The sequence below is a fragment of the Aquarana catesbeiana genome, linkage group LG04 (assembly GCF_042186555.1).
Source record: "Aquarana catesbeiana isolate 2022-GZ linkage group LG04, ASM4218655v1, whole genome shotgun sequence".
NCBI classification, from domain to species: domain Eukaryota; kingdom Metazoa; phylum Chordata; class Amphibia; order Anura; family Ranidae; genus Aquarana; species Aquarana catesbeiana.
In genome coordinates, this window is record NC_133327.1 from 369,591,908 (window position 1) to 369,606,287 (window position 14,380).

The 14,380-nt window shown below is 44.1% G+C and overlaps 1 protein-coding gene across 2 annotated transcripts in view; it reads left to right on the top strand.

Annotated features, from left to right (window-relative positions):
- The window catches only part of FIG4 (FIG4 phosphoinositide 5-phosphatase), a 444,470-nt gene that overhangs the window by 97,538 nt on the left and 332,552 nt on the right, over positions 1-14,380 (top strand). For both annotated transcript variants that reach the window (XM_073627061.1, XM_073627062.1), the window contains one exon: positions 6,289-6,412. In XM_073627061.1, the coding sequence (XP_073483162.1) occupies positions 6,289-6,412 (124 nt within the window). The remainder of the gene's footprint in view (positions 1-6,288; positions 6,413-14,380) is intronic.

A 14,380-nucleotide genomic window follows, 5' to 3' on the forward strand; every position in this document is an offset into this window, starting at 1 on the left:
GCTAGTATGCATTGCATACTAGCACATTTTGTGAAACTTAGCTTAAAACAAAGATGTTCCAGCACAGCGATGTCAGTGCTGCAGGGGCTCCCATCATTACCCATCTTGCTTCCGGGTTCGCAGGCTTTGGCTTTGTGACTGGCGCAGGAGCCGCCATACATGGCACAGGGCTCTGAAGGAACGGTGCGGCATGGGTGGCTGTTCCTTCAGAGCGCATGCACCATTGATGTCACTGGTTGCATGTAATCTAAATATCTCCTAGACCAGGGGTGTCCAAACTTTTTTCAAAGCGGGCCAGATTTGATGAAGTGAACATGTGTGAGGGCCGACCATTTTGCCTGACATTCTTTGAACCAATAAAATTTGGTCTAAGTGTGTTTGTCCGAGCACTAATACACTGCCCACAATTCTCTTGCCTTTGTGGCTGTGTGTGACGAAGAGCTGAGCTTGGGCATGTTATTTGGAGATATATATATATATATATATATATATATATATATATATATATATATATATATATATATATATATATATATATATATATACCCTGTTTCCCCCAAAATAAGACCTAGCGTGATTGTCAGTGATGGCTGCAATATAAGCCCTACCCTGTTTCCCCGAAAATAACCCCTTCCCTGAAAATAAGACCTACAAGGATTTTAACTAGGGCTTATATTGCAGCCATCACCGACAATTTTCGGGGAAACAAGGAATATATATCTCCTTTGTGGCCCCACAACAAATCCCCGAGCACCGCTCAGGACTAAGGAGCTCAGACGTGTTATTTGGATAAACCATATTTATCGGCTTTGTAACACGCACCTTCACTTTAAGAGGGAAGTTTCAGGAAAAACTTACATTTTAAATAAAGAACTGTGAAGCAAAATAAGGGTCAGTGCCCATCAATGCAGCTTCACCATTGCCATGAATGCAGCCTCACCATTGCCATGAATGCAGCCTCACCATTGTCAAGAATGCAGCCTCACCATTGTCAAGAATGCAGCCTCACCATTGTCAAGAATTCAGCCTCACCATTGTCAAGAATGCAGCCTCACCATTGTCAAGAATGCAGCCTCACCATTGTCAAGAATGCAGCCTCACCATTGTCAAGAATGCATCCTCACCATTGTCAAGAATGCAGCCTCACCATTGTCAAGAATGCAGCCTCACCATTGTCAAGAATGCAGCCTCACCATTGTCAAGAATGCAGCCTCACCATTGTCAAGAATGCAGCCTCACCATTGCCATGAGTGCAGCCTCACCATTGTCAAGAATGCAGCCTCACCATTGCCATGAATGCAGCTCTACCACTGCCATTAATGCAGCCTCACCTTTGACATAAATGAAGCCTCACCTTTGACATAAATGTAGCCTCAAATGCAGCCTCACCATTGCACGAATGCAGCCTTACCATTGCCATCAGTGCAGCCTGATCGATGCCCATCTACAGCCTCGGACGGGACTGGGAGGGGGCATGAAGAGCGCCAACAGATTACATACAGGAGAATCTACTATTTTCTCTGTGGCCTCTTTAATACAAAGTCCCAGGAGACGGGATTATTTACTATTACTCATTGTATTAATTCTGTCGGCGCTTGTCCCGCCCCCTCCTTGTCCCCTCTAGGGCACATATATATAAACACGGGTATATATCTTTTGTGGCCCCCGCAATGCTTGAGGATTCATTGGGGGCCACACAAGATATATATATAGCCAAATTACCAGTGGGGCTGTTTGAAACCGGAATGCGGGCCACAATTGGCCCACAGGCCGGACTGTGGACATGCCTGTCCTAGGTGGTGCCCGTTTAAGAGATACTTACACTACATATAGGTAAGCCTTATTATAGGCTTACCTATAGGTAAAAGTCAGTAAAGGAAGTTTACTTCCTCTTTATGGTAATTATTTGTGAAAGCTGTATGACATTATCAAAGCAAATTTAAAACAAAACCCCTAAAGCTGAGCTCCAGGAAATCAGCCACTTTCTAAAATGTTCTTGCTTACTATGGCTTGCATGCCACCTCATGGACTTATCTCTTTAATTATGTTTTATTTACGTTTTTACTGAGTGATTGTAAAGTCTCTTTTTTTTCTATGAAAATAACAAACATGTTATACTTACCTACTCTGTTGCAGTAGTTTTGCACAGGGCAGCCTGGATCCTCCTCTTCTCGGGTCCCTCTTCTGTGTTCCTGGCCCTTTCCTCCTGTTGAGCGCCCCCACAGCAAGTAGCTTGCTATGGGTGCACCCGAGCTGCAGCACCCTGTGTCCATTCAGAACAGAGTTGCGGTTCGGCCCTGCCCCTCTATCTCCTGATTGGCTAAATGACTTTGTTTGACAGCAGCAGGAGCCAATGGTGCCGCTGCTGTGTCTCAGCCAATCAGGAGAGAGAGTCCTGGATAGCCGAGACATTCGTGAGCATTGCTGGACAGAGATGGGGCTCAGATAAGTACAGTTGTGCTCATAAGTTTACATACCCTGGCAGAATTTATGATTTGTGGGCCATTTTTCAGAGAATATAAATAATAACACAAAAACTTTTGTTTACTCATGGCTAGTGTTTGGCTGAAGCCATTTATTATCAATCAACTGTGTTTTCTCTTTTTTAATCATAATGGCAACAGAAACTACCCAAATGACCCTGATCAAAAGTTTACATTTTGTGGATGAGGTTCTTTATCTTCTCAGATGGTAAAGCTGCCCATTCCTCTTGGCAAAAAGCCTCCAGTTCCTGTAAATTTATGGGCTGTCTTGCATGAACTGCACATTTGAGATCTCCCCAGAGTGGCTCAATGATATTGAGGTCAGGAGTCTGAGATGGCCACTCCAGAACCTTCACTTTATTCTGCTGTAGCCAATGACATGTCGACTTGGCCTTGTGTTTTGGATCATTGTCATGTTGGAATGTCCAAGTATGTCCCATGCACAGCTTCCTGGCTGATGAATGCAAATGTTCCTCCAGTATTCTTTGATAACATATGCATTCATCTTGCCATCACTTTTGACCAAATTTCCTGTGCCTTTGTAGCTCACACATCTCCGAAACATCAGAGATCCACCTCCGTGTTTCACAGTTGGAATGGTGTACCTTTCATCATAGGCCTTCTTGACTCCTCTCCAAATGTAGCTTTTATGGTTGAGGCCAAAGGCTCAATTTTGGTCTCATCACTCCAAATGTCTTTGTGCCAGAAGGTTTGAGGCTTGTCTCTGTTAATAAATACGTGGTATGCTCCGCGCTATGGATGATATCTGGTTGTAAGTTCTGGTTCCCACCAGAACTTACAATGAGTAAAGATAAAAAATGGGGTTGTTGGCGCTACCCTATTCAATAATATAAGTGCACACAAAATAGTGAATAAGTATCTTGTATCCAGTAAACCAAAACGTGCTTGTTCTATAAACGGTAGGTAGTGTGTAAATGTGCCTATCTTGTGAAGGCTATGTGTATATAATATGTACCCTCTAGTAATGAGTACAACCGTACATACACACACATGTAATAAACCAAATACCAATACATAAAAGGCAGTTCTAAACAAATAATATGAATAATCAACACGAGTGATATGCACAGAAAATTAGTTAAGGTAAACCTATGTGTGCATAAAGATGCCCATCAGGTCAGAAAAAATAAGTATATATAACTATACACGCTTGACCCGAAGCGTAGCGTGTGTACGTGAATGTGATTAACTGTCCAGCAGTAAACCAGAATTTATAAAAAAGCGATTGACAAAAACAAAATGCAAGGCCCAAAAAGATAAAAATATATTCTAAACAGCCAAAAAATGTTGCTTGAGGTGACTTCAGTGCTCGACAGATCAGGTGACTGATAGTGCTCCCCCCGTCAGGTCCCCACTCATCAAAGGGAGTAACCCCTACAGGGGTAGTGGGCATATGTGGGTAACTGTGGATAAGACTCCTCTTCAGCTCTCTCGGTGTCCCATCTGATGATGTATTCGGCTCCCACAGCTGGCTGCACACTGTCAGGTTTCCGAGGCTCTCTCCACACGCTCAAGGGTAGGGCACTTGGTCAGCATATGCCCAAAAAATCGCGCCCCAGTTCGATCTTTTCCTTTTCAATCTGCAGCCGCTGTAATTTTCTATAAATGCAATGCAATATGGCTACATGGAGTTGTTCTGTGCACAGAATGTGTACTGACCACTCCCCAGAAACATAATTTCCAGCTTGTGTGATTGGCTCACTAACTTTCTCAGAAAGTCTGCATAAGATACAAGTCAGATTTCAGGTATCCCCCCATCCAAGTCGTGGCCGGCTTCTCCACTGCTTCTCCTCCTTGGTAACTTCCCGGGTGGCTTCCCAGCTACTTCTCCCCCTCGGCGGCTTCCTGGGTGGCTGCGGCAGATTCCCAGCTGCTTCTCCTCCTCAGTGGCTTTCCGGGCAGCTACGGCAGCTTCCCCACTGCTTCTCCTAAGACCCGATTTCTCCAATAAATTCAGGCTCTGTGTTGTTTCTTTGTTGTTTGGCGTATTGTAAGCGGGATACTTTGTGGCATTTGCTTAGTAATGGCTTTCTTCTGGCGACTCGACCACGCAGCCCATCTTTCTTCAAGTGCTTCCTTATTGTGCATCTTGAAACAGCAACACCACATGTTTTCAGAGAGTCCTGTATTTCACCTGAAGTTATTTGTGGGTTTTTCTTTGCATCCCAGACAATTTTCCTGGCAGAAATTTTAGTTGGTCTACCTGACCATGGTTTGGTTTCAACAGAACCCCTCATTTTCCATTTCTTGATTGGAGTTTGAACACTGCTGATTGGCATTCTCACTTCCTTGGATAGATTTTTATATCACTTTCATGTTTTATAAAGTTGAACTACCTTTTGCCGCAGATCCTTTGACAATTATTTTGCTTTTCCCATGACTCAGAATCCAGAAATGTTAGTGCAAAACTGAATAAAAGATGCAAGGGTCTGTTAGAAGTCCAGAAACTCATTGACCTTTTATACACACACACACTAATTACAAGCAAACAGATCACAGGTGAGAATGGTTACCTTTAATAGACACTCAAACCCCTTTGTGTCAACTTGTGTGCATGTTATCAGGCCAAAATCACCAGGGTTTGTAAACTTTTGATCAGGGTCATTTGGGTAGTTTCTGTTACCATTATGTTTTAAAAAGAGTAAACAAAGTTGATGGATAATAAATGGCTTCAGCCAAACACTAACCATGTGTGAAAGTAATGTTTTTGTGTTATCATTCATATTCTCTGAAAAATGGCCAAGAAATCATAAATTCTGCCAGGGTATGCAAACTTATAAGCACAACTGTATTAGGAGGGCTGAGGGGGCTGATGCACACAGAAGGCTTTTTATCTTAATGCATAGATTGCATTAAGATAAAAAACCTGACTTTACAACCCCTTTAATAATCCTTTAAAGAGCTGGTTTGTACTCCTATTTACAGTAAAATTGTAATTTTCTGTGAGCACATAAAAAATCGGTTATAATTAAAGGCAAATTTTTTTTTTCAGTTTTGGATAGAGTGGAGGGGGTTTGGAACACCTGTCAGTTTTTATTGCTGTCTGTGCCCCCATTAGTGAGGTTCACCTTCTCTGTCCTGTTTACCATGTAATTGAAACCTGGGGGTCCCCGAGGAATTCCCTTATTTTTGTGCTTGGCTATGGGACAGGAAGTGAAAGGGAAATCTCCAAAAAAGGACACAGATGGTGAAATCAAATCTGACAGGAGTTATAAAGCTCCTTTACTCTATCCAAAATGAAAAAAAAAAGTTTTGCCTATTCTACTTTAAGGATGAGGACATTGTGGCATGGTCATGGTAACATTGGGATAGAAATATATCTGTGGGCTTGGACTTTATAGGCACGATAACAAGTGTTATAAAGTTAAAAACTAAAATTTATTGAATATACAAAACATTATTTAAAAAAGGGAAAGAAAAGCAAATACAGAAGTCTGTAAAAAAAATCAGTCCATAAAGATACAGTTACAATTATACACTCCATACATAGCTCAATGCGGTATAGATAGATAATTCGAGGATAGGATACCAATCATTCCACCATAGAATTATTATGTTTTCGGAAGAGACCTATTGGGATAGTTTTCACAGTGGAATGTTAAAATACCTGAGTGTTTTATGTTCCATCTTCTTTGAGTAAAGGTACACCATGGAGCTCAGGCTTTGGATAATCGAATAATGTAAAAGACAAAACATTTTCTTTGCCTGTATAAAACAGAAGAGTAATTTATATCTTTTTTTCCATTTTATCCAAAAAATGCTTTAAATATTTATTTTCTTAAAGCATGTTTACACCCAACAAGAAGTACGTGAGCTCCTTGGTCGCCTTGATCTTGGTAACCGGACAAAAATGGGACAGAAAGGGTCATCAGGATTATCCCGAGCTGTGTCGGCTTTTGGAATCGTGGGTAAGTTTATTGTACTGATGTTTAAATATTGATTAAAAACCTAATGAAGTTACAGAAATAGATATATACAAGCAGATACAAATTGAAGGCCCTTTACCACCTCTAAAAGGTGGGAACAGGCAAATGGGACTTTGTATGTGTCACCGAGAAATCGTACACATATGTAAAATCATTCCAATCTTCATTCCAAAGTTAAAACAACTACAAATCTTAAGTATATGCAGATATCTAGTATATGGCCTCTTGGATCGTCAGGTTTTGTAAAAGACTCGCTTCCTCAGGATACATGCCCATTACAGTAAGTCAAATCATTCTACAAAAATAAATATGGCATATAACTGCATCATGAGATATATCATATAGACACACAAAGAAAAGATTTTAAAGTACATTTAATGATATCTAGTATGTCGAAGAGCCCAAGAAAAAGGGGGGGAGGGTGAAAAATATATTTTAGAACAAGAGAAAAAAAAAATAAAAGCAAGAGAAAAAAAATCCTGCGAGCCACAATAATCCTATGCCAAATGATAATCACTGCCCAGCTGCATGCGTAGATCACGTCTCATATATCATGCAAGTAATTCAAAAGAAAAATATGCTGCGCTAGAGTGTAAAATTCCAATCAGTGTATAACTATAGGATCTACTCAAAATATAAATGTAAGAAATGTGTAAAAAACATTAATATCATAATTGTGATAAATACCCACTCTGAGTGAATCACAAAGTGATAAATGCAAAATTATAAATCCAAAATATAATATATATAAAAATATATCACATACAAAATAAATGTATCAATAAATATAAACAAACCCACTAAGGTGCAACGTGCATAAACCAATGAAGTACATCAAGGTGCATACAAAAGTTTTTAAAAGGTGCTTAGTGCTCCATAATTAACGTGATAAACAGTCCTGCTTAAACAATGTTGCAAGTGATCAGTGATGAGTGGAGTCCTGTAGATCAATGTCAGAGAAAAATGTGTATAATGAGTGTCCGTGGATATTAACTTTCCAGCATGCTCATAGTATTCTTTGTGCTGCAAACCATGCTGCGGTGCAAACCAGTGGCCCCCCAGGTATTATGCTCACCTCAGTGTGTGTGACTCAGCTGTTATACCAAGTCAAAACACGCTTTGGAGCCACCCCAGGGCTCAGTGCTGATCACCAGATGTTAGGCTCCAATGCGGTTCCAAAGATGTATATGAGGAAAAATGAACTTGATGGTGTGATATCGTTTTATAAATTTATTAAATAAAAATACACTCCCCACGATGGGGTACTCACACTATCCAGGTGCGTTAGTGCACTGCTCTATTAAAAGCCTCCAAAGCAGTAACTCAGTTCAGGGGTATGGTATGCGTCTCATCTATGTCAGATCCTCTGCTGCAGCATCCTCTGCTGAGGATCTGACATAGATGAGACGCATACCATACCCCTGAACTGATTTACTGCTTTGGAGGCTTTTAATAGAGCGGTGCACTAACGCACCTGGATAGGCACTAAAATATGCTTAAAATTAACCCAACCAAAGAGTAAAGACCAAAAAAAGCTTCTCTTACCGGCTATAAGGTGTAAATGTAAAGCCCCATGTATTTGGAGCATTAGGCCCGTGGTGTCTTGGTGTCCGCCAGCCATGGCTTTTTTTTAGCAGGAATGTGGGGGAACGCAGTTCCGGCACCTCAGCACTGAATGTATGTAATGGCAAGGGGTGCTGGGGGTTCTATTGATGCTGGGTGCTGGGGTATCTATTGCTGGGGTGTCAACTGTTGCTGGCAGGGGTCTATAATTGCTGGCTGCTGGAGTTTTTATTGATGCTGGCTGTTGGGAGTTGCTGGGGTGGATCTATTGTTGCTCGGGGTCCATTGTAGCTACAGGGAATCTATTTTACTGTCTTTTATTGTGGTTAATAACAAATTCCATACAAATTATGTCGCACCACAAAATGATACTTGGTTCTGCACCTATTCTCTGAGAAAAAAAGTCCTGCCCCTAGCCATAACTATTCCATCTTACATGGGCTGGCACCAGAGGCGTCGCCAGGGGGTGGCTATTGGGGCTACAGCCCCGAGCCTGGGGCCAATAGCCCGGAGTCTCTTGTCCCGGTCCAGAATGCAGGGGACAGGGGCGGACTGAGCCGTGGTAGCGCTGGCTCCGGCTCCAGCTCCGCCCCCGCCTGACTCTACTTTTGGTCACTGGTTGCTATAGCCGTCTAGCGTCTAGCAACCAGTGACGTCACTGCCCACACTGCCCAGCAGTCAAAGCGGAGGAGGATTGCACTTCCTCCTCCTCCGCGATAGTGCTCATGGGGCCTGCGACTTGAGCGTCCCTCCGGTGGCGGCGTCAGTGCAGAGCAGCAGGGATGGGGATACCTGGGCAGCCGGAAAGAGCCCAGGAGGGAGAGAGAGAAGACACCGCCACCCTGAGCAGCATCCCCAGCATCTCCCAGAGCCTGCACTCCACCTATCAGTGTGCTGTGACTGGAACAGGAAGAAGGCGGGATCGATCGGCGCTCGGGCGGACGGCTCTCTTCTGCCTGCCTCACACACCAGCACCACGGCTGAGCTGCTGCTGCAGGACCTGGACACATGAAGTCTGAAGTCTGTTTCCTTCTGGTCAGGTAGGTCAGTCAGTGTATGTAGGTCAGTGTATATCAGGTAGGTCAGTGTATGTAGGTCAGTGTGTGTCAGGTAGGTCAGTGTATGTAGGTCAGTGTGTGTCGGGTAGGTCAGAGTATGTAGGTCAGTGTGTGTCAGGTAGGTCAGTGTATGTAGGTCAGTGTGTGTCAGGTAGGTCAGTGTATGTAGGTCAGTGTGGGTCAGGTAGGTCAGTGTACGTTGGTCAGTGTGGGTCAGGTCGGTCAGTGTGGGTCAGTCAGGTAGGTCAGTGTATGTAGGTCAGGTAGGTCAGTCTGTCGGGTAGGTCAGTGTATGACGGTCAGGTAGGTCAGTGTGTCGGGTAGGTCAGTGTATGGCGGTCAGGTAGGTCAGTGCGTGTCGGGCAGGTCAGTGTGTGTCAGGTAGGTCAGTGTATGTCAGGTAGGTCAGTGTGTGTCAGTCAGGTAGGTCAGTGTATGTTGGTCAGTGTGGGTCAGGTCAGTCAGTGTGGGTCAGTCAGGTAGGTCAGTGTATGTAGGTCAGGTAGGTCAGTGTGTGTCGGGTAGGTCAGTGTATGACGGTCAGGTAGGTCAGTGTGTGTCGGGTAGGTCAGTGTATGACAGTAAGGTAGGTCAGTGCGTGTCGGGTAGGTCAGTGTATGTAGGTCAGGTAGGTCAGTGTGTGTCGGGTAGGTCAGTGTATGACGGTCAGGTAGGTCAGTGTGTGTCGGGTAGGTCAGTGTATGACAGTAAGGTAGGTCAGTGCGTGTCGGGTAGGTCAGTGTATGTAGGTCAGTGTATGTCAGGTAGGTCAGTGTATGTAAGGTAGGTAGGTCAGTGTGTGTCGGGTAGGTCAGTGTGTGTAGGTCAGTGTGGGTCAGGTAGGTCAGTGTAGGTCAGCGTATGTGGGTCAGGTAGGTCAGTATGTGTCAGGTAGGTCAGGGTATGTCGGGTAGGTCAGTGTATGACGGTCGGGTAGGTCAGTGTGTGTCGGGTAGGTCAGTGTATGACGGTCAGGTAGGTCAGTGTGTGTCGGGTAGGTCAGTGTATGACGGTCAGGTAGGTCAGTGTATGTGGGTAGGTCAGTGTATGACCGTCAGGTATATCAGTGTGTATGAGGTAGGTCAGTGTATATATGTCAGGTAGGTCAGTGTGTGTGTCAGGTAGGTCAGTGTGTGTGTCAGGTAGGTCAGTGTATGTCAGGTAGGTAGGTCAGTTTAGTGGTCAGCATGTGAGCTTACCCCCCGCCACACAACCCCTCCGCCCAACCAAAAAAACCCAGCGCCACTAGAGGCCCCCCCGTGCCGGCCTTGGACTTCGGGCTGAAGCCCCTGGTCTTTTTGCCACCTAGCAACGCCCCTGGCTGGCACACATCTGTGGTCTCCCGCCCCCCCACGACCACTGCCAATTTCCCCACCAATTGTGGCCTCGTGGCTGCCTGTCTCTCCCTTATAATCAAATCGATAATGTACTAACCGCCTCTATTTTCATGTCTTATATTTCCTTTTTTTGTTACAGTGGTTGAGCAGAATGTCTAAATATAACTACTCATTCTAATTGGCACCACAGTTAGGCCTAGTTCACTCAGCAAACAATATTCTGTAACAGACATGGTCAGACATGCTTTCTGTTGTTCTGCAGATACATGTCTGTGTAAGGACATTTGCAGTGAATGGTGTAGTTGTGTATCCACTATGCAAGCATTGAGTACCAGAGTGGGAGAAAAAAATCAGCATTTTCACTTAGAGGTATTTAAAGCATTTCTAAGCAAGAACTCTGCAAATCATAATATGTTTGTATATGGATACAGGACTATGAAGAGAAAAAAAAAGGGTGTGAGACTTTGGCTGGACGTTTTAGATTTACATTTTCAAATTTGAACACTGTTGAAATGTTCACATATGTTGTAATTCTGTAAAAAGACCCAATTCCATTAACAATTAACATAGCACAAAGTTTCAGAGGTACATTGCTTTGCTCCATATAAGTAGATAGAAAAAAGTCCCAGTGCAAGATGCTTAGCCAGTCGTTTTCCGACTTTGTGTCAGGGGTAATGTTGGTAATAAAACTTTAGTACTTATAGCCTCGTAACTCAAGAAACAAAGAGGCATTTGTGGCTTCAGAACACAAGAGAAAAGCAAAGTGCACTAGTATGGATTTGTACTTCACCGTTTTTTATTAAAGTAAAGTTAGGGTAAAAACTCTAACAAACCTTTCCGACCCTTCTTTTCGGGTGCCTCTTATTTACTGGTTGATTCAGAATGGCCTGCCTTGTCCCACTTCATGTCCCCCACAGGCAGATTGTGCCTTCCTCTTTGGAAGGCTTTCCAAATGTGTCACCTTTTTGCTTTCTCTGACGCCCCTTGTTGAATTGTGCCTATGCATTTGAAATGTTTCCTGGGAAGGGCACACTTAGGCACTCTTTATCACTTATTTATTCTTCCCTGGCCATGCCAAACCCTGATGACCGTCCCTCTTTCATTGTTGCTTGGGAATGGGCTCTAAATATTACCCTGTCTATAGGCCAGCTCCAAAAAGTATATCTTCCCACATTTTAATAATTGATCTGCACTAAGATCCAAGAATGCAATTACAAAATAATTACTAGGTATAGTACCCCATCATTACTCCATGAATGCATGCCCTCTATCCCAGATTGCTTTTGGAGATGCAGAGTTGATAAGAGACCCTGATTACATGTTTTATGGGACTGCCCCAATCTCGCAGTTTTTTGGGATAGTGTGCAAACAATAGCTCAACAATTTACAGACTTCATTATACCTAGAGATTCAGCCTTTATCACAGCTCGATCCCTATGAAAGTTTACCTAAATAGATTTTAATACACCTTCTCAATTCTGCTAAGGCTTCCATCCCTGCTTGCTGGAAGCCAGGGTCTCTGCCTTCAGTCCAAATGTGGCTTTAGCAGGTCGAGATGTTTTGGAGAATGGAAAAACTGACTCGCTCTCAAAAGGATACGCAAGTGCCTGGCGGTACTGGCATAAGTTTATGTTCTCAGAGGGGGCAAAATGATGGCCAGAATGGATTGGAGGGGTTGTACCCAAGATGAGCCTTGTTACCCCCCTACACACACACGTTTTCTTACTTTCTTTTTTGCGTAGTATTCACCGGTCCCCCCCCCCCTCTATTTTTCTACGTTAATTAAAAATTTGATGACTGGATGAGATTATCCCAGATTGAGCATAACAACCTTTCGTTGTTACCCATTGTGAAGTACGGTACAGTAACAGACTTTGTTCTTTCATTGTACCCAATTACATTACAGTGTGCTTTCTGTAAGCTTTCCAAGTCTCCTTACCTGCTCAATGTCTGCAGTCTTTTCAGAAACCTACATCACTACTTATGTTGTGAATGCAGTACGATACTTCTCTGTAATCATGTTCAAGTCTATATATAAAAAAAACAAAAATTAAAAAAAAACTCTTAACAGTGCTGGGCTAAGCCCTTCCTTCTCTGAGCTGGCCGCTCAGCTGTCGGCTGATTGCCATCTCCTATCTCTCCACAGTGACTCACCTGTTGATGATATCCTGCTCGTCAGTCCTGCCTACTTAAGCTGTCCACTCCAGAAAATCTCTGCCTTCGCCTTGGTCACATCTCTAGAGACGCTCTCCTGTTAAAGACTTGCTTGGATGACATTCCTTCTGGCTTCAGATCCTGCTTGCTGTTCTACTATGCTGTTCTCTGGCTCCCTGAAGTTTTGGCTTGTCTGACTATCTGTTCCGGTTCCTGGATTCTGTCTATGTTTTGACTACGTTTACTCCGTTTACCTTTTTTTTATTATTATTAAACAAGTGTGATTTAACTGTACTTCTGTCTCAGTCTGATTCATGGTTTCTGACAGTAGGCGAAGGCCATTAATGCAGAAGATGCAGTCAAGCCTCTTGTTGGTAATATTTTTTCCAGATTGGATTAGCAGGATCACCGCATGGATCAGTTCCTGAGTTGCACGGCTCACTTGGAATCTCCCACTGTGGCTGCTCTGGTACAACCTGTGTTGCAGGCTGTCGCTGCTGCTTTCCAGTCTCTGTGCAGGCACCCACCTCGAGTATTACCTCTTTAAGAGGTATGTCTGGTTCCGCTCCACTTCCCCAGCGATTTGGGGGTGATCCAGTCCAACGCAGAGGGTTCCTCAACCAGGTTGAGATATACTTTGAGATGCTGCCCCAGGTGTTTCCCACGGATAGATGCAAAGTAGGTTTTGTGATATCTTTGCTTTCTGAGAGAGCCTTGGCCTGGGCAAACCTATGGGAGACGCAAAAACCTGTTGTCTTGAGTTACCCCAAGTCTTGAGTTTGTGGCTTCTTTTAAAAGGGTATTTGACGTTCCCTCACGCTCCGCTTCTGCTGCCAAGTGCCTCATGTCCATCAGAGTACGAGAACTGTTGCTGATTACGTCATTGAATTCTGTACTCTGGCAGCAGAGATTGCGTGGAACAATGAGGCCCTCGTGGCTGCTTTTTCTCATGGTCTCTCGGATACCATCAAGGATGAGATAGCAGCTCGAGATATACCCACTGAGATGGAGAAGTTGATCACGTTTGCCATCCTCATTGTCTCTAGACTCCGAGAAAAACTGTCTATTAAGGAGCGCTTGCAGAAGCCTCCTGTACATTTGTCTCTGAGCTTTGTAGTCCCACCCTTGCCTCCCTCACCTTCCCTGCCTCCTGGTACAGAGTCGGTCAGTGAAGATGAACCCATGCACTTGGGCTTCACGTGTCTCTGTGCGGATGAGAGAACCCTTAGGAGGAGGCAGAGATTGTGCCTTTATTATGGCCAGGCAGGTCACTTTTTGAAGTCTTGTCCTACCCGTCCAGGGAATGCCCGAACCTTGAGGTCCTGTCACGGACAGACCTTAGGTGGCGTCCCCAGTTTCCTGAAGGGTAAGCCCCTGCTTTCGGTTACATTTTCTTGGGCTGAGTTGTCCGTCGATATACAGGCTCTAATCAACTCTGGGGCTGCAGGCCTGTTCATTAATGTAGCCTTTGTATTGAAGCACTTGATTCTGCTGCAGCTGCATGACACTCCACTTGCCATTGAGGCTCTTGGCGGGAGACCTTTACAGCCTGCCCATGTGTAGCCTTTCCGTATTCTTTGCATGATTAACTCAGTGGCTTACGCATTAGACCTTCATTCTAATATGTGTATCTCAAATGTATTTAATGTCTCCAGATTAAAACCTTTGGTCTGCAACCGCTTTACCACCTCGGTGCCTTGTCCTCACCCTGTACAGGTTGAGAACCATGAGGAGTATGAAGTACAGTCCATTGTTGACTCTCGTAGGTTCCGTGGGCGCATAAAGTACCTGGTGCATTGGAAAGGGTACGGTCCAGGGGAACGCACTTGGGTCTCATC